The following is a 21,039-nucleotide window of genomic DNA, read 5'->3' on the forward strand; positions in this document are numbered from 1 at the left end:
GACCAATGCCTGCTGTCATCATGTTTTATTAAGGTATGTAAACAACACTGAATAACATGGACACAGTTAATTCTTTCATAAATGACTTTCCAGAAAAAGTAATGCTGTGTTGCAGAATTGATCACACCAAACATTTTTGCTTGATTATATGATTTATTCTCCTGGGAAATCTTAGAGACTCTAAACAAATGAAATGTTCATGGAATGCTGACTGTTTTCTTTCACTGATGTGACAATTGTAACAATGAGAGAAATGGCTTTGAACCATTCTTATGTAAGACATGATCTTTGGAGATAGTGCAATCCAGTCCCCCAATGACAATGTAATAATGAATAACTTACCCACAAACTCCAAAAGATATGTAATTGAAAAAAGTGAGACTTGACAAAGACAAAAGTTTGAGGTATTGAAATTTTCTATACATTTGCAAAGTATAAGAAACCTGATCAACAAAGCAGTATTTCAAGAACAATGGAACATCAGATTATAAGGATTAAAAATAATGTATGTTGTTGTGAAAATAAGAAAACAAAATGTTTCACAGGAAATTATTGCTGTACATAATAAACAATTTAAATAGTTTCTTCAGAATATTTACCTGTGTAGAAGATTGTGCAAAAATACAAGAGAAGATACTCTTTTTGCAACACTTTAGTGTTTTGATTATTTGTAAAAAATTGTGTTGAATACGATCCCATATGTGAATAAAGACTATTCAGGTGAATGGGCATCTGGGTAACTGCACAAAATCTTTAAGGGTTTGATACCGAATAATATCTTTGAATTTGGCAGAACCACATGTGGCTACCGCCTAAATTGTGACTAGTACAGTTACACACTAAAAACTGAAAAACAACCCTTAACATGTTCATTTCCTAGAATGATCATCTTCTACTGTTTACTTAAATTGTTAAAAATTGTACCAAATGTTTCATCTTTATAAAATGTTGAATTCTTAAAAGAGCACAATAAGTTAATTTGGGGAGTTGGCAGGGAGAATTTACATTAAATACTAAAGCATGCTGGAATGACTATTCTATTGCTATTTAAACTTAGCTAAACTTTAAAATTACAGTTTGTAATAGTCCCATTTCTCTTTACATATTTACTTTAAAATGAAAAATATGTGCAACTAAGCAAAGATAGTTTTGCTCTAAGAATTTTAATTCTTGCATATTTTGCTTAACAAAATTAGTTTTACTGATTGTGTATGATGTTAGATTGGAATCATAATGTTTTAATGAAATCAATATAATTTTTTGTGCACCCCTTCTGTGTCTAATGCATTCTTAGTTTATCAGTTTGTTGCTTGAATTTTGGAAATAACCACACACACTGGATGACAGATATTAAAAGTGGGGGTTTTACTGACTGAGTTGGCTGACGTATTCATCACCTTTATTTCCAAAAGTAATCTTGAAATCAATAAAGCAGGCTGGAATATGCTGAAACTACTTTTAGTAGACAAAAATGTAAAGTTTTATAAATTTAAAACAGATTTTAAGTAAGTGGAAGATCCGTTTCTAATGACAGCCTACTGATGTCAATGAATTTATGCCAGGAATGAGATTCTATCCAAGTGAAGTTATCTGTTCCATTAGGCTCTTAAGAAAAAGCATCCTTATCATATCACACCACTGTAGAAATTGATCTAGTGATTTCACATTTATATCACTGTCTTTGATGTAAGAAGAGCATGAAACTACTACAGAACATTCAGAAAAGGTTGAAAGGCAGGGAGAATCTGCCTTTCTTGGTTTGTTGGAGCTTGGAGAAGAAAAGGCTGAGGGCAGACCTCATCTCAGTCTTCAATTTCCACAAGAAGAGCAGTAGAGAGGAAGGTGTTGATCTGATCTCTCTGGTGACCAGTGACAGGACATGAGGAAATGGAATGAAGCTCCATCAGGAGAAGATCCAACTGGAGCCAGATCAGCAAAAGGTGCTTCACTCAGAGGGTGGTCAGTCACTGGAACAGGGTTCCCAGAGAAACGGTCACGAAACCAAGTTCCAAGGAGCAGCTGGATGATACAAATATTTATTAATAACAATCATAATATGGGAATAGCAGTAATTTTCACAAAGATCCTTTGTGATGCAAGAATTGTACTGGGTACAAGGAACTGCAAATACGAATTTTCTTACAGGAGTGAGGACTGGAACTCAACTATATTGATGACTTTTTATCACTTTCAAAGGAAGTACATTATTTTTCATCTGTTGTCAATAATGTATTTTTAAGTGGAATGGGGCATGATAGTTTTAATGAACTTTTTCTTTAGATAATATTTAGATTTTAATTTCAACGTAACATCTACACGACAACATAATCTCACAAGTGATTGGCAATCATACATTATTTCTACATCTGTAACATGAGTCTTCTAAAACATGAAATTTTATTCTTGCAAATGCATTACAGATAAGAAAGTTGACAAGACTTTCCATTATTAAAATGTAATTTTTAAAGCAGTAGTTGTTGTTAATCTATTCTTCTCATCCTTGAATATATTTCATAATATTATTGCCATGACACACTGCTGAGTTAAGAAATGCCAAATATTAGCCAAACTTAAGTGAATAAACTAAAAAATAGAAGCAGAAATTCTGAACACAGCTTTTTATAAACTTTATTTTAAAAAAATCCAAACAACAAAACAAAACCATGGTAAATATGGGGTTTAGGAGATTAAAACCCTTTTCTATTAACACATACAAAGATTAGAGTTCATTTCCATTTTAAATATGCACTGACATGCATACCAAGTGGGGTAAACATGTAGGACAAGATCCCGGGGCTCAGGATTACAGGAATCTAACAGCAGTCAATCCAAAGCAATGACAGCATGCAACAGAGGCAGGAGGTCCGCTTATAAATACCTTTGTTGTGAGCCATGATGAATCTGCAAGCATTGTTCCTAATGCACTATGATCCTCTTTCTGGTTGGTTTTTATTTTTTTTTTTATTTGTACTTTTTTAAATGTTTCATCTCACTTGCAATGACTCAGTTCTGCAGCAATTTTATTTTTACCGTTTTAACATATGATTTTTTTTTTCTGTTCTAGAGGAAACAACCTGAACCTTTCAGTGAAAATAAGAATGAAAAGAAAAATACAAATATTTAGAAATTTTGAAACAGGGATCCTCCTACTTGGCTAAAATATTACCACAAAAATATTCTGAAAAAAAACTGCACAGGAAAAATAATCAGTTTTTTTATAAATATAATGTGTAACTTTCTGTAATACCTTATTTAGATCTGTTTACTATCAACATAACACATGGTTATGCAAAGATTTTCACCTTAACTTGTGATTTTAAATTATTGGAAACTGCATTCTTAGTCTTCATTTTTGCAACTACCAAATTTTAAATTATATAACAGCTGTTATTTTATATATATATACATGGTTTATTATAAATGAAAAAATATATGTTCCTAAATACTTTTTTATATTATCTTATTACATATCCATAAATATTTCTGTGCAAAATTGATTCAAATTGCCCATCGCTGCCCATCACTGGAATATGACAAGTTTCTCTCCTATTGCAAGAATGCATGGCAGTCTATGTTAATATCTTTTATATAGTTTCTTTACTCACTTTACTATTTTTTCCCTGAAGTATTTTGTATTGAATGACTTAAACCCCCTTGAAATCAATAAAACAGTTTTCATCCAGTAGATCCATGGCCATCTATTTTCTGGAGCATATTAGTTGTTCCAATCACTTTGGTCATGCACTCACTTACAAACATAAATATCAACCTCATAAGTCTAAGTGAAATATAAATCAAAATCAGTTATATTTTTCAACCAGTGTCTATATCTTGTAAGTGATTAAAGTAAAACTGATTTCAAATTTTGGCACCTTTTCATGTTTCCAGCACTGTTTTCACTGAAACAAAATAAAGAGATGAATAGACCCCAAAAGTCATTAATAATCTGCCACCATTTCCTTCTGGCTCAAAATGGTACCTAAATAATTCAGATAGACTTGTACTACTGATGAGCTGTCTGTTTTAACCTCAGTGCACTAAGGAACACCCTTTGTCTCAAATAGGCAGCATTATGCCTAATCCCTGTGCTTTTTCTGGGGCCAGATAGCCTTTGTGTGCAGCTGACACACAGATACATGTTTTCATGGCGAGCTCAGGATGTGTGCCAAATCATTCTGGCCAATTTATCCTGGCAGTCAGTTTTAGCTGTTTACCTTCCCCCACCAGAAGACTTTGCAGTTCAGGGGTATTTTGTGGGAGTCAATTTCAAGTGGGTAGAAAAAAGAAAATAGAACCATTAAATTTTGTTGATGAAGTGAAATAATTTTTCAAAGAATAAATTCTAAGGTATTTGCTAAAATTCAGGGAGGAATCTCTTAAAGTTCCCAATGTGTTCTTAAAGGTAGTAACTGTTTCCCAAAATCTTGCTGTGCTGAAGGTTTAATTTGTAATATACTGGTGTATGAATGTTTTTATAGTAAGCATTTAAAAAATGTTTTTAAAGACATCTAGGTCTCCATTTCAGATAATTAGAGACACTACTTTTCTTGCCTTTCCATTGGCAAAATTTCTACCATTATAATAGTATTATACTTGTAAAACTTACTTCTGCTGGAATAGTTTATTATTTGGAAAATTGATAATAAATTATACAGGACAAAATGGAGATTCTTGGTGGTTAATAGTAGGAGAGTTTACTAATACAGTTTCACTAGGATATAGTTGGCTTTAATAATCTCAAGTAGTATACATTTTATTAGGGAGCAAAATGATCAGAGCAACTCAAATTTCACTACATATTTTAGTACAAATTTTGTTTACAAGTGAAAAAAATCAGTGCCTTTGTCATTATTGTCTCCTTATTTTTCTTTTGTGTAATGTGCAACATGTTTACTTTTCTCCTTCCCATTCCTTTTCCAAGAGGATTTCTGATCTTCTCCACGAACATACATTTTGTATATGAGTTGAACTATAGCAAAATTCTAAACCAATCCTGAATAAGGTCCAGAAAGGGGATCAAGCTTGACAACAAAATCAAAGAAACAAATTTTGTGTTAATGTATCTTTTTTCTTACTTTACTTATTGTAAAGTGCCAAAATTTCAAACAAATAAGACAGTGGTGGGTGGGCAACATAATATAGTATTATTGTTTGAGAAATTGTTATGCTGGTTCCTTGAAAAATACTCTGTTCACCATACTGCTAAAGGAATGCACACTGAAGCCTCTGGAGTGATAGCTGGCTGAATTCAGTTTGTAGACCAGACACTTCACCAGTGCCTTTTTGTAAGATAGTAACAAAAAGTACACAAGCAGTAACACTGTAAACTGATGAAGCTACACGAGGAGATCCTGCTGTTTCTCACATATGATATTACATTGTTCCATTACAGTGGAATTACTCATAGTTTATATCAGTTTTAATCCCTGAATATCTATTTTTCAATTAAAATAAAAATAACACACACATTAAAAACAAAACAAACAAACAAACTCTAAAGAAAACAGAAGATTTTTGGAAGGCAATTGAAATCCAGTCTTTATTTTTTTTCATTCTGAGAAATGAAAGGTCTTTAAGTTACTGTACATAACAGTACATCAGCAGGGAGATGACTTTTTGGGGTAAATGTTCAGCCACTGGAATTTCAGAAATCTGGATCCACAATGTCAATTCCTTGGGAGAGATGAAAAATTACCTTGTCCTGAGGCTATCTTGTTTTCTACACTGAGATCTGGGTAAGTCCCCAGGTAACCCCTTATGAATTTGACCTACAGGTTCAGCAATGAATAACTCAGATCAATTCAATTCCTTAATCCTGAGGAAAAGGAAAAACAAACAAACAAGCAAACAAACACAAAAACCTGTGAATTTTGATGAACTTTGTCAGAATAGGAGACAGGTGACCTGTCTGAAGAGAGAGAAGAAAGGGATGTTGATTTCCTAGAAACACTTCCTCCTTCCACCACCAGACAAACAATTTTAGCCAACATATTCACACTATGACAAATAGTAGAGTCACATTTTTGCTGATTTCAAGTTATCATCCTTAGTTTCCCAGAAAAATAAAGCTACTACACAGCAATGATCTACAATATGAAAAGGTTTAGCAGTTGTCCATGCTCTTTTCAGTGAAGAGTATGACTATAAACACTTGGCTTTTATTTCAGCAATACATATCATATAATGCAGATAATAAAAGCAACGTAAATGTGGAAAACCATATAATCAGGTCATTTTCTGTCTAATATGTGTTCAACGTTTTTCCCAAATGCTGGGCTTGATTTTTTTCAGGCTAATATTGGTGGAATCTTGGAGAAGTTCCACTGAAATTTAAAAATATTTACTGATGAACAAATTCTGCAGTATTTAAACAAGCAACAATTTGATAACTTAATCAACAATAATAATAGATTAACTGGGAAATTATTCGAGGAAAAAAGTTCCATAAACAGAAGATGGATGTTAAAGACTTGAAAGAATCTTCTGAGTTCATCACTAACTGTAATTTTAGTGGAGCCAAAGTTTACAGGAGTCACAACAACCATCCAGGAATGAAAAGCTGCCAGTCCTTTTGGACAAAGACAGAATCTGTTTTCTTTTACCTAGCCAGGATGTTTAAGAGGTATCATTCATCTAATGATTATTGGACTCTGTCATATTTCCCATAAGGGGAAAAATGAACTCTTCATTCTGTTAGTCAGATGGGAACTATCCATCACCTCTAAAAGAAACAGGAGACTGAGTCTTGTTCCACAAAGTAGACTTTATCAGATAAAGTGACGTTTACTAAAACTTCACCTGAGTTACTATGCAGATTTCTATTTGTTAATATATATGCTTAATTTCTCCCAGTTCCTAATCCCTTTCAATTCTAAGCATAGGTTTCATGTCTGTGGGAGAGATTAATTTGAATGCTACTATCCATATCTCCACCAGCTGAGAATGATTTTAGAAATAAAGCTGGTAAATGGAATTTGTACTCCATGTCATCTCTTGCTGAAGTTACAGAATACATTATATGGTAGGATATAGACAGGATAGGACTCAGTCAGGAAAGAAATCAAGATCCCACAACTGCTTGAAAAACCTCTGGTCAGGCATGCCAGTCTGGAGCTGGCTGAAAACAGAAAAGATGAATGATAGATTACAGATTTGGAAAAAAGAGGAGACCTCTACTGATACGCACTTTAAAAAAATTTTCCATCAGTGCTATCTGCACAGATATTACAACCGAGAGTGAGCAAGGTGGTATTACAGGCCACCACAACTATTTTCCCTCATGCTTCAGACCATGAACAATGCAGGCCAGTTGCCTGCATTTTGTTAAAGGCTGTTCCTTTTACTGCCCTCACCCATGACAAAGACCCAGCTTGCTTTAAACTCCAAGTGACCTCTGCCACTAGAGGGCTGTGCTTTATGTGATATTCCCCCTTAGACCTTCATTATCACTGCTCCAAGCAATTAAATAAGGAGCAAAAAGCGCGTATTCTGAAGCATAGCTGTAATAATTAAAACTTTCCTTAATGTTAAATCGGTATTTGCTGAAATGTTGGTTATGCACAGCTATCCGCTTAGTTAAATAGAACTGTTACTAAGAAACTAGCTGGGAGGCTAGTTACGTAGTTAAAGCTAACTTCTTCAAAAATAAGCCTGTCTTGAAACTAATAAAACCTTCTAAAACTAATAGAAAAGTTGAAAAGCTTGCCTAAGTGGGATGGGAGATAATGTGGAGGGAAATCATTAAACAAAAGGCATTCTGTAGAGACGGGGGGAGGCACTTGTGAAACAGCTGTCAGTAAAGAAACAGGCTAACACAGGACAGACATCTGCTGAGTCTGAGGAAATTAGGTTTCAGGATTACCACTTTTTCCTCTAAGCTTATGGAAGCTAGATACACAAACAACATAGACGCTTATCACATTAAAACCTTTTTTTTATTCTACAGTTTAATATTTCTGTTGTTAGGATGAAACAATACTTTTGTTTTGAGAATGCAATCAAGTAAATGTTTTATAAGCTAATTGGAGATCCCAAGGGGAGGACTTGCAGGTGCTGAATCCAATCAGATCTGTCACATAATTAAAATTGGTGCAGGGGGCACAGTAAAACAGATGTGGTCTGAAAACCAGAGAATTGTTTGTTTCAATGTTGCTACAGATGAATGGGACATAGTCAGTGAGATAAAGAAAGCAGTGTTATAATTTATCCAGTTCCACTGCGGAAATTGACTCAAGATGGCTTAATTCGAACATTGTGGTTTTATTTTTGTCTTCAAAAGTTTCTGTAAGACATTTGCTTGGTTTACAAATAAAAAGAGCCCTCTTAGGACTGATGACCCTACAAACTGGACCTGAGATTTACAAGTCATACCGTGCTCTTTCTGGCTCAAATACAAACAAAATTCTTTGGCTGTAACTTAGTAAAGAAAATGGAAGAGCTAGAACCAGTCCCCAGTTTGCTGTACCATAATTGTGTCAGCAACTGCCAAAGTAACAGAAGCCTAGAATTTTATTTCAGTCAGTAAACTGAGCAATTATGAGTCAGAGTATCTTAGATACAAGGGGTATATGATGAGTAAGAAACTTCCATTTTTATACAATCATTTTTCTGACCATATATGCTATCAAATTGTTACTGAATCTGTGCATCTATTTCATCTGCTGGCAAGGAGGATAGATATCACATTCCTGGGACGCAATTCCCAAAGAAGTCATTGAAAGTTTCCTATCAACAGTGCTGGATTGAGTTCTTAATTTGTGAATGCATTTGGGCAGGAGCCTGTTTAGATGTTAGCGCGTGCACGGTTTAATATCCTATGATGCATTACCTATCCGACTTGTAATTTATAAGCAGAGGTGATGTGCTATATATTATACATGATATGTGTATTTTAAGTATTAAAAATGGTTTGGGGCAGTATTAATGGTAAGTGATTACTAAAACTCAGGCTGTCTCCCAGGGAGCTTAGAATGGAAATTGGATTTCATCCACAAACAGCCAGGTTTTAAGCTCGTGTATTAGGAGGAATCGAGTCAGCAGCCATGCCGCGCACACACACACACATCAATACGAATTTAGCACAGAGTGTGGTGTAACACAATAAACACGTTCCTAAATTTGTACGGAATTGATGCTCCACTACTGACCACTACTGTCACAATTACAGCGCTTTAAGACTTTTTTTTTCAAAGGTAACGGGTCAATAAATAGCAAAGAGCCAAACAGGAAAAATGCTTTCCTTGAGCACAGACAATTCCCCATCCCCCCGCATCTTACAATGTTTTCATCTTCCACCTGAACAACTTGAAATTTGTAAGCAGAAATAACCTTCGCCGCAGTGAAATACCTCTTAAGTTCTCTACGAAATATTTAGGTAAGCTCCGCGGCTTTGTGTCGCACAGCTCTGGCTAGACCGCCTGTCATAGCATAACAACAATATCTTTATTAATTTCTTTACAAGCCTGCGCGATGCAGCCCGGCGCGTCCCCGGCTCCAGCGCGGAGCGGCAGCGCTGCTCCCCGCCCGGCACCCGCGGTGGCCGGCGGGGACGGACGGACGGACGGACGGACGGACGGACGGACGGACGGCGGGAGGGCCGCACCGCCCGTGCCGCAGCCAGCCTCAGCCAGGACATGTCCCCGCCGTCCCACCGCCTCCTCGGGCCATCTCAGCCGTGCTCGCACGCAGCCGCGGGCCCGCGCGGCGCAGCGCGTAACCCAGGTGACGCCGCATCACGGCGGGGACCCTCCCGGGGCGGCTCCGGCCCCCGCGCACGCCACCCCCGCCGCAGAGGTTAAAGCGCCCCCGCCTCCCGCAACGGCGCTGCCAGCCCTCGCCGGCCCGGCATTGGCGAGACGCTTCAATCCCAGCCTCTCTCTCTTTTGTTCCGATTGGCCGCGTCTCCCGCCTGTCTCCGATGGAAACCCCGCCCTTCTGTCTTATCACCCCCCCATCACCCCCCCCCCCACCCCCCCTCCTGCCCTCGCACACCCCCGTCCTTGTGCCCCCTCGCATGGTTCTAACCTCTGCTGCCTTTAGGGTTTCTGCGGTGCAGCGGAGGGTGGCGGCCGCAGCCCCCAGGCAGCCGCCCGCCGTGCGGGGCTGGGGCGAGCAGCGCCGCAGCGCCCGGCAGCGATCCCCCTCTCCACCCCCGTGCACACGAGCCCGGCAGCGAGGGAGATAACGGCAGCCCGGAGCGGCGGGCAGCTGAGCCGCAGCGTCAGGCGCGGCACTAGGGCGGGCAGGGGCGGAAGGGGGCTCAGAAACAGCGTGAATCATCTCCCACTCTCTCCCTCGCCCACCATTTACACCGCTCGCTCCCTCCTTCTCCCCCTCCCTTCTTCCCTCCCTCCCTTCCCACCGATTCTGTCTCACTCGTTCTCTCTCCCCTCCTCTCCCACTCACTCTCTCCCCTCCTCTCCTCTCCCACTCACTCTGTCCTCTCCTCCTCCTGTCTCACTCTTTTCATTCTTTCCCCTCCTCTCCTCTCCCCCTTTCTTTTCCCTCTCTCGCCCCCCTCGTTCCCCTGTCTCCCTTCTCCTCATCTCCTCCTGACACTGCACTGCAGCTGCTCCTCCAGTCCAGTCCTGCCCGCTTCCCTCCCTCCTTTCCCTTCCCTCCCCCCGGGTGCCGGATAAACAAGGCGCGCAGCATCCTCGACAATCCCGATCTTAGCTCTACATTTTCGAAAAGGACAAGAGAACGGGACGAGCCCCCTCCCCTCCTCCTCCTCCTCCTCCACCCCCTTCCTTCTCCTCCTCCTCCTCCTCCTCCCCCCTTCCCTCCCTGCCCCCCCACCAGAGAAGGGAAGAGACAATTCTCCTCCGAGCAGCAGCAAACATGATGGCGGCAGCTCCCATCCAGCAGAACGGGACCCACACCGGGGTTCCCATAGACCTGGACCCGCCGGACTCCCGGAAAAGACCGCTCGAAGCCCCCCCCGAAGCCGGCAGCACCAAGAGGACCAACACGGGCGGTGGGTATATCCTCTGTCACCTCCCTCCCACCCCCACCCCCCCCGCCCAACCCACCCACCTCTCCGCTTCCCTACCTGCCTGCCTGCCTCTTCCAACCCCCCACCCCCCCGCCCAAAGATTCCCATTTCTCTAATGTTATCATTCATCAAAATGGCGTCGGTTTTCAGCATCTACCAGTCTTTTTATTTAATATCCACGCTGGGGCTGCACAGCCGTGACCCTACGGAGGCGAGGAGGGAGCACAAGGGGCTCCCGCAGCCCAGCTATCTCCCTCGCCCGTTTAAGGATGGGCGACAATAAATGGCAGCTGGAAGGAGATGGCAAACGCTCTTCCCTCCTTCCACATCCTCGGGGTCGCAAGTTGAATTTCAGCTTTGCCGTGCGTTTTCCTCCTCCTTGGCCTCACTTCCATTGTCAGCGCGTACACGGCGTGTGTTTGCCGTGCCGAGCCGGGGGCGAGGGCTGGCTGGTGGCGGGGGGAGTCGCCCCTCGGCTGCGGGGACTCGCTAGTTAACATCCTGCTGTTCCTGGAGGAGATGAGTTATAACGGGACCAGCATCTCCTTTATCCGTTTGCACTGGAGTCGTCATAACAATGCACCGAGGCAGAGGTGAATTTATTTGCCCAATGTTGAGAGCAGCGGTCTGGCTATACATAGTGCATGGTTCCCCAGCTGTATATACGGGTGGGCACCACTGTCACACACAGGCACTTACTGAGATGCTTTACAGTCTCAGGGAAGAGAAGTAATATGAACTCAGATCATTTATTCTGCTTAGGGTTAAAAAAAACCCCAAAGACCCAACTTTGTGATACAGGTTTCATGATATTTTGATATCCATGCCAATGGGACGTTGCCATAATTGCTGGGGAGAGCACAAGTCTGTGGAGCCAGCGTATCCCTATTGCCTTGCACTTCTTTAGAGACAGTTACAGAAAGGTCCTCAGACTTCAGCGTAGGGTTTAGCAGTGGCATGAGGGTACTGAAAATTTTGCAGTTTCCACATCAGACTGGAATCCCTTTTTCTTTCTCCCCTCCATTCATTCTATATATTTTTTCCTGTTTTGATGGTATGCTTTAGTGCTAGTGATGGGTAGAGGACTGTCATTGTCTGTCTTGTCACCTTTTAAGTGTATTTAAAATAAGTGACTTAGGCTTTTGATCAATTGGGAAAAATTCTTCTTAGTGTCCTTTAATTAATGAGCTTAAAAGAGATCATTGTCGCTTAAGAAGTGCTAAAGGAATACATGAGGATTACTTAGGCAAGTGATTCCATCCTCCCCATGTTGAGTTGTTTTCTTGGCAGTGGCTGAAATGCTTGGAATAAAACCCCACATTTTGGGTGGGTTATTTGGTAGCAGAGTAGTCGTTTTGCTCACTTAAGAAGAATGCAAGCAATAGCTAATTGCTGTTCTCATGTGTTTGCTAATGACAAACAAATAGCCCATTAGAATTTACAATTCGTTCTTTCCTGGTTTTGTCATTTCTTTTGCAGTATTTCCAAGCAAGGTTGTAGTTGTCACTAACCACGTTTTCATGCAGGGCTTTAGTTTTTTTTTAGGGGTCTGATCATTTCTGCATGCTATGGTTACCATTGCAAAAAAAAAAAAAAATCTACCTTTGAAATATAGTTGCAATATTATTCTTGTTCTTTTACTGAATTAAGGAACCTATGTGGGTTCTTTGCTTAGAATAAATGTGGATATTTTAAACTGTCAAAGGCATAGTCTAAACATGTCTTGTATAATGACGCAACTGGTTAGATGTAAATGCATGAATTAATGGAGGAGTTTAAAGATGTAACCTTTTGTTTGTTTCTGGGTCTGGGGAGGAAAAATGACAACTTATAAGCCATATTAACCATGCATATCTCAATTTTTCAGAGGATGGCCAGTATTTTCTAAAGGTCCTCATACCTAGTTATGCTGCTGGATCTATAATTGGGAAGGGAGGACAGACAATTGTTCAGTTGCAGAAAGAGACTGGGGCCACCATCAAGCTGTCTAAATCCAAAGATTTTTATCCAGGTAGGTGCAAAAATTAGCCAATTCTTTATTTTTAAATTCCCAGGAATGTATGTATGTATCGGTGTGTTTCATATATTGGTGGTTAAGCTTCCAGTGCAGCAGGAAGCGTTATGGCTCAGAAAACTATGTTTCAAAGTGTAATAGTGAATATAAATATTCTGTCTGTTTCAGTGTATGGGATAGAATGAACTGGACACTTAACTACTAGAAATAAGTTTAAAGCAATTTACAGTGTTTCTACAAAAGATTAGTTTCGTTAATGTTGATTGCTTTAGTTTTTTATTAAAAAAAAAATCTAGCTTTAAGGAACCAATGTGACAGGTGGTGTAAAGATAATTGTTCGTTTGAAGTTTCCAGACATTGTAATGACAATTAAGAATTACTAAAAAGGAGAGACTGCCTCATAAAGAATGGGCCATTTACTTTAAATCCATTATGTACCTTCTTTCTGCTTCACTGCTTTGTTCATTGGCTCTGGAGTGAAGTAAAGAGGACAAGTGCTGCTCCTTAGATATTCTTTATATTATGTTTATCATGATGGTGGAAGAAAACTCTATTATAAAACTGAAATACTTTGGATTAATAAAAAAGTAGCATTTTATTAGCTGTATTAATGCACATGGAAAGTTTTTAATATTTGAGTTTAACAGTAATAAATACGTGAATTAGCATTCCTCCTTTGTAAGATTACTGAAGAGGGAGTCTTATATAATGACAGACAAGATTTCAGCTTTTGCAGTTGAATAGTTGGGTTTTTTCCCTGAAGATGAACAAATTAGCATTCTGTAATTGAACTTTGCTCTAGAGGACTTTCTAAAAACTGATGCAAAATAACATAGCTGACACTTTTGTATTTTGATTTTGTTATTTTGAAGAGTAACTGGTGATTTAGAATTGAGTTGACTATAGCTGTTGTTGACTTCTTTTGGAAAATAAGAGCTGCTTTGCATTTGTTCTATTTTAACATGACTGAATTCTACAAAATAGCAAATGCAGATGGTATGGATGTAAACAGAACGCTAACATTGGAGAATTTAGCTTTCCTGTTCTCTGACTTCACTGTCAGGCAGAAGTGGATAACTTTTTATTAACAGAGATATTTTGGTCTGTTTACAAATATGATTGTTGATGTGGAAATTCTAATGCACCTGTTGTACGTCTCCTTAATGAATACAGTTTATAATACTTCAAAGTCAGAGATTGAAGTGTTGCATGTAGATTTTTTTTTTTCCTGTTGAAAGTTACAGCTTATGAACTGGTGCTTGTTGCTTTTGAAGCTTTTTTCTTTTCTTTGCTTTTTTTAGAAAACTGGGAAAAAACATGATCTTTTATTTTGAAAGGTATGTTAGGATAAAAAAAATCAATGTAGAATTGTGAAAACTCTTGGAAGAAATAAAAGCATTCTAAAGAGCCTGATTGCAGAATTAATAACATAATCTGGGTAAAGAGCTGCAATAGTAAATTAAATTCACTGTCAATAGATGAAAATGAAATAGATTTTCTGCATTATACATGAGGGGTTATCAGATGTGCAAGGATGTTACAGAAAATTGGTGTTTATGAAGAATATTCCAAATACCAAATTATGAGCCTTTTCATTTTACTACAGTTTATTTACACTCACTCGGAAAGGACACTGCAAAGATTAGATCTTTTGTTCGCTGCTCTAGTATAGTTCCTCTGTTTTCTGATTAAATCAGAATTACTTTTTTTTTTTGTGTAGGAAATTGTAAAGATGCAGCAGTAGTAGCAGAAGAACCTTTGAAAAAGAAAAAGATCGCAAGCTAGAATGGCATGAGAACATTTGCGACATAAACATATTCTCTTAAAATCAGCAACAATAATATAAATAACTAGGGCAGGGGCGCTCAAACGTCTTCACAGTAACAGGTGCAAATGAAGATCCAGTTCGACTTTATACGGTCTGCCTTGAATTTGCAGCCACGTTGTGTCTTATGGAAAGTGAGTGTTTTAAGGAAGTTGGTGACTGATACCTGCTAAAGCATGGAACAGGGATAGGAAATGGATTCCAGCGTGGCTAGCTCTTGTTAGTATTTCTGTTTGCGTCTGACCACCAGCCCATGGAATTTTCAGAGGTCCTGTCATTCCATGAGCTGATCACTTTTGGGTTTCTTCCAGGCTCTCTTGGTCATATAACATTAGGGAATACAAACCTTGTAGAAGAGCTAAAATAAAGTTATGGTTTATTTTTCTTACAAAGTTTTTTAAACAATTACTATTTTCCTAATATGTTACTTACTCCTTACCTCTGATGCTTGTGACTACAAATATATTTCATGTATGTTTCGCTGTGGGATGTTCTGTCATTGAAGCTTCTATGAAAGTTTTCTGTAATTCCAAAAAGTTTTAGAAAAGTGAGAAACTTCCTGTTTGGAAAGGAGGAAGGTGCTTGTAATACAGAAGTTCCGAGTAGTTCCTATGATCTAATAGTGTTTTTTTCTTTTCCCTCTGTGATATAGGACTTCAGTATGCAGACTGATTTCTGTTGGAATTATTTTTGTGCATCAAAAGGTGACATAATTACTGAAGAATTATATGGCAGCTCTAATTACAAGAAATTGAAGGAAAAAACAGCTTTGCATTGAACATTTTAGTTTGCAAGATAGGAAGCAGTGTACAAATACATTACTGTTCGCTACAGTTTTATTTTTGAGTATGCAATTTATTGTTCTCTTTTCAGGTTACCTGCTGACTTTTTCTTGTTGTCCGGACTCCTGCAATTTGACTTTGGATATTCTGATTCTTTTCTGTTCAGGCATGTTCCCCATGATTAGCAGAAATAAAATTAAAATGGCAAAATATGCCCTACTTTTAAACTAAATGGTGCTGATCCTTCTGCATAGAAAGTACAGTGTGTATTGATTACTAGGTTTTGGTTCAAAAATTAAATACAGCTTTAGCCAACTGGATAAAGAAAGTGGATATTCTGTGAAGCTATTATAATGTATGTTTTTTTGAATAATAGGAGAAAGAGTATTTCTGTTGTCTGAATCTGTCATTGCTTATGTGTTTCTCATTCTGCATTTTAGTGAGCACCGGAGTCAGAACTACTCAGGCCATGTATATTTTTCCCTCGTGAATGCTGCCGTACACTCTCTCTCTTTCTCTCTCGTGCACACACTCCCTCCCTCTCCCTCCCTCTCTCTGCATTCCTGCCCCAGCCTCTCACATATGCACACACATGCACAAAATTGTTACATCACATCAGTGTTGTTTATCTTGCAACAGGATCTTGCCTGGTCTGAACTTGGTGCTTGAGTGAATCTGAACTTGGTCAGTGTTTTTCAATTTATTGGAATATGATGTCATAGGTATACTTAAATTAGATCTTATCAAGAGCAGAGATTAATAAAATCATAATTAAATGGGGATAAAGTTTTACTGGTTTTAGCAATATATTAGATGTGTTGCTCTGATAGCAGATTTCTAGTCAGTAGTTATATCAATGTTTGGAGAATATGAAAGGTGTAAGTTTCCTCTCCCATCTCATGCAGACAGTGTATGAAGTATTTTGTGGCTGTTTTGTGCTTTTACCAAGGGACTTCTATTTTTAGATGATTTCTGTTTAAATATCAGGTTTTTTTCAATCATTATTGTGTTATGGGAGATAGTCTAGCTAATCTTTGTGCTAGTGCCCTTCTGAAAAGTCTCTTATTCTAACACTTAAAGACCTTTCAAAAACATTGAATGTGTAACTAACACACTAAGTTACAAGAATTTATAATTAATAATCTTATAGCATTATTACTCCTATAAACTGCTAGGAAAGAGAAAGATGTATTGTATCAAGCTTGGCTCTCCATTATTTTTTTCCTAAATAGAAATAGAGTTTACCATGTTAATTTATAGCTCTTAAAAATAACAAAATCTAGTAAGTAAAGCAATCTTTTAGAAATCAACATTTGAAATAATGTTGAAGTGAAATACTGCTTTTTCAGCTATGGAAGAGAAAAGAGTAATGGAGTTAGAAGCAGGCATGGCTTTAGTTATTAGCTATATATTGTGCTGGTTCCTTGGCGGGCTCTCTCATACATCAATAAATGATTTAATATTTTTTTCTTGATGATCCTACTTTACTTGAAGTGTTGACACTGGATAATTAGACACTATGTATGTATATATCTAGAATTTTCAGATTCTGTTGTAAACAGTTATATAAGTAACTTCAGGAATAATGGGACTGAGAAAATTACTAAACAACGAGTAGAGATTTTAGAGATAGAATCTAGACCTGTATGGATTTTTAAAGTAATCGCTGATCTTTGTACTAGTTTAAAAAAAAGAGACCAACCACCAAAAACTCCCAAGTGTTGATTGCCAGCTGTTCAGAGAGATAATTCTCAGTTGGACAGTTGTCTGTTGCCTGGTTACTGAAACAGAATTAAAAAAAGTTAGCTTGTTAGCCAGCAGGTCTGTAGTATTTTGCATTTAAAAGGAAGCTGAAACTGAATATGCAACTTAGTAAGATCTTGAGATTTTTATATATCTGACTTGTCCTGTGTACTATCACTTAGCAGATTGTAATTTGGTAGGCTTACAGAAATTTTGTGAAGTTAAAGCAGAAGTTTGGCACTGAATTTTTTCCTACCTGAAGGGATTTGTTCTTGTTAATGGGTGAATCAACTTTGACGTAGTAAATGGCTTTGGTTTGCAAGAAAGTGATGTGTCTTTGTCTTGTATAGAAAGGTTTATAGGAACTTCTGACAGACTTGGAATGGTTAGTCTAACTTTAATAAATGACATAGGCTAACAACTAACTTTGTTGTCAAAATAAAGAATAGAGTGAGGACAGCTGTTATGACAGGGACATGCCATATTTTTACTTTTCAACATTTTCATTGTGATTGTTTTTATCCAGGTTTCGATATAATTGAAAACTGCTACTATTTTCAGTAGGTTAGAAAGCTTATGTAGCTGAAGGTGCTTCTAGTAGCAGCAGTGCTTTTTAATAAAGTCAGGATTTCTATAAAGCAATTATTCATTAAAAAAAAAAAGACTTAAGCTTTCCCCTTTCATGAAGTTTAAAATTTCCATATAGTAATTCAGTAGTTTTTGTAGATAGATCCAAGTTTTAATGGATTTTTGATAGAGAATAGGTGTTAGAGATATTTAAAAAGTATAAACAGGGAATGTCTAATGCTCTTGTTTTGGTCTTCTCCCTTGTGCAGTAAACAAAACACATGGTTACTTTTCTTAGTTGATGCAACCTGTAACAAGCAATGTCTTTTCCAAATACTCTTTGATCTTGTTTATTCTTTAGTTAATTTCATTAGCTTAGATATTGTCCTCAGTAGTTGACTAGAGAATTTATTTTGTTAGTGTTTAGTAGCTTTTTGGCCAGGGAAGAAAACCTTGGATATAGTAAATTTGTCAGACTGGCCTCTGGAAATGGAGCATACAGTGGTTGAGGAAGAGGGCTTGCACCTTGTTGCTATCACGTTTCTGTCTTTGGACGCAGCTCTCACATAAGGTTAAGCAACAATTGTGAAGATTTGGCTGACATTGTTGCATCTTGCAGCAGTGCAGTCAGCTTTGCAGTCCCTCTTTGAATTGAGTTTGTTCCTTGGCATTTATCAGCCGGCCAGTGGGAGCTCGTGGCTTGGTGAGGACTCTCGGAGTTGTCAGTTGTCCTGTGCTGGAATGCTGCAGGTAATTGGGCTGGGCTGGTGAGAGCTGTGGCCATGTGCTTCTCACGTTGCACTGCAGCTGCTGTTGATCTTAATTAATCTGACCCTCAGAGGCTGCAGTGTCATGGTATAAAACACAATGCATATTAGAAATTGGAAGGCTGCTTTTCTGACTCTTATTGATGGCCATGTTTCTAGGTAGGCCCTTTGGTTTTTCTAATAGGATTTGTTTGACACTAGCATAAAATTCTTGATTGTACTTCAATCTAAAACTGTAATATGTTTTTCCTGTTTATCAAATCTATCTTTTGAGTAATGAAGCTGATGCACATGTTTTTGAAATGTCATGGTTATAATGGATTTAGCAAAAATATTTCTGCTTATTCGGACAACAACTATTGTCTGTAAATGAAAAGAGTTATGCTGTGTCTGGTATGAATTTCTGGTGTAGTGTAGTATGTTCTGTAGTGGGAGTGCTTAGTGCTTATTTTGTTTAGCTCAGTCTTGTGGTTAAGGACTTCTAGTAGCATGGAAACATGGAGAGTTGGAATTTGGTGTTGGCAAATGGAATCATTTAGTGTGCTGTGCAAGTGCAAAGTTTTTAATTTACTGTAGGTAAATGACTGTCTTCATTCGGATTGCATGACACAGATTTAGGAAAATAGCAGGTTCCTTACAATTCACCCTGGTATTCAGGGTAATTTTCCTTCCCCCAAGGGAAATATCAAACTATACTATAACCTAGAGATCTTGTAAGTGTTCCAGCACAGATTCGTGTAGTTCTATTCCATCCTATTTTTGTTTTGATTTCAGGAGTTTCTCCATCCCAGCTTATGATTGGTTATTCATGGCATTATAAAGATCAACTACATTGCTTGTATTTTGATTAAAAATAGAGAAAGGATTGTCAGAATACTCTGCTTTAAATTTTCCCTGTATTTGATAGGCACATTAAATATTTTAATACATAAAAATCACAAGATCTAAATTCCTATCCACCCATATAAACTTGTTTTCACTTTAACATATTGATAATCATGGTTGAATCTTACTGGACTTTACTTAATATTAGATGTGCTGCTCTTGATAATAGCCAAGCGTTGCAATTCCTTTGCAAGAACTTAATTTTTCTGATTGACATGTCAGTTTTAGACTGTCTTTGGTGACGCATCTATGGAAGTCAGCTCCCAACTCTACAATGCTAACATGCTTTTGAGTATGAATTTATCACTCTTTGCTTGAGCTTGTTATTGTTCTTCTTCACTTCTGAATTGCAATAAATTTGTGTAAGGTTTAAGTGTAATTGGTGGACTAAATTAAGTCTCCTTTGTGAAAGGTTGGGGAAAATAGGTTGATGTAGGTGATGTGAATAACTAGTTATGTGACCAGATAGCGCATACTGAAAGAACAGTATGTTAGGGGCCAGGTTTAAAGCTAAACATTGGTGGTACGATTGACCTGGGGTCAGATCCTTGCGAGAGATACTCTTGTCAGTTTATGTGTATGAAAGCAGTTATGTAACATTAGCATTTGTTGGACATAAAGAAGTATGAATCTTGGACAAAATTTCATATTTACCTGGTCTTGTAGGTTTTGATTTTGAAAAGACTAAACATCTGTTTTTCATCGTTGATCTCTCACTGCATCCTGCAGGGCCTGTCATCTCTGCATTGACAGGATCAGATGAAAAATACAATCGATGTGTTGACATTTTTTTGAGACTCACTCAGGTAAGATTACTTGTTATACAGAACTACAGTGAAATTCATGGCTGCTGCTAATGTTTCACCAGTTGGAGCCTTTGCATTCTCAATCATTAATTAAATTAGATACTGAGGTTCTCTGCATGTTCCCTTGTTTCTATTTTAAAAGCACTTTTTGTGCCTTGCTCAGTGCCATTTAACTCTCTTGTAATTTCCCACATAAAAAGCTTCACACATTTGTACTATTTTCCCCCACCTGATAGAGTGGCACCTGTTTGCTTGACTCAAGAACAATAGTGCACACCTCCAAAGCTCTTGGAAGATTTGTATGTATTTTTTTGTTCTCGAGTAGTGACTGTAGTCCTATTTAGATTTTTCATTGGCAGTATGGGGAAAAAAAAAAATCTCTGTAGAGAACCAGATAATCAGATGCAGCAGCAATTTATCATCTTTCTAAATTCTGGCTTTCAAATTGTACATGAAAAATTACAAATATTTAACTGAATATGCAATGGTGGAGTTGTTCTTTTTATAACATGAGTTTTTGAAAATATTTATATTAGGTCATGCACTGGAAAAATAGGAAATGGCATGTGTCCATTCAGTTGGCTTTGTTGAACATCCAGTGTACTTACAAAATTAAAACTATTATCAGAGTGTATTCCAAAAGATTTGGGCTATGAA

At 38.0% G+C, this 21,039-nt stretch overlaps 1 protein-coding gene and 1 long non-coding RNA gene across 6 annotated transcripts in view; one reads left to right on the forward strand and one right to left on the reverse strand.

Moving 5' to 3' along the window:
* Position 1: 1 nt before the first annotated feature.
* LOC116997893 lies at positions 2-9,450 on the reverse strand. Its single transcript, XR_004418261.2, has 2 exons — positions 9,347-9,450; positions 2-2,019 (listed from the first exon to the last, which is right to left on the reverse strand). It is a non-coding gene; the product is annotated as an uncharacterized LOC116997893 (long non-coding RNA).
* A 1,053-nt stretch (positions 9,451-10,503) lies between these two features.
* The window catches only part of NOVA1 (NOVA alternative splicing regulator 1), a 140,891-nt gene continuing 130,355 nt past the window's right edge, over positions 10,504-21,039 (forward strand). For 2 of the 5 annotated variants that reach the window (XM_033062584.2, XM_033062585.2), the window contains exons 1-2: positions 10,504-10,975; positions 12,861-13,004. In XM_033062584.2, the coding sequence (XP_032918475.1) occupies positions 10,840-10,975; positions 12,861-13,004 (280 nt within the window). In that variant the 5' untranslated portion in view covers positions 10,504-10,839. Of the gene's footprint in view, positions 10,976-11,209; positions 11,587-12,860; positions 13,005-21,039 lie in introns of those variants that run through there. The other 3 variants (XM_033062587.2, XM_033062588.2, XM_033062586.2) reach the window with 2 other exon arrangements.

Source organism: Catharus ustulatus, chromosome 6, assembly GCF_009819885.2.
Source record: "Catharus ustulatus isolate bCatUst1 chromosome 6, bCatUst1.pri.v2, whole genome shotgun sequence".
Lineage (NCBI taxonomy): Eukaryota > Metazoa > Chordata > Aves > Passeriformes > Turdidae > Catharus > Catharus ustulatus.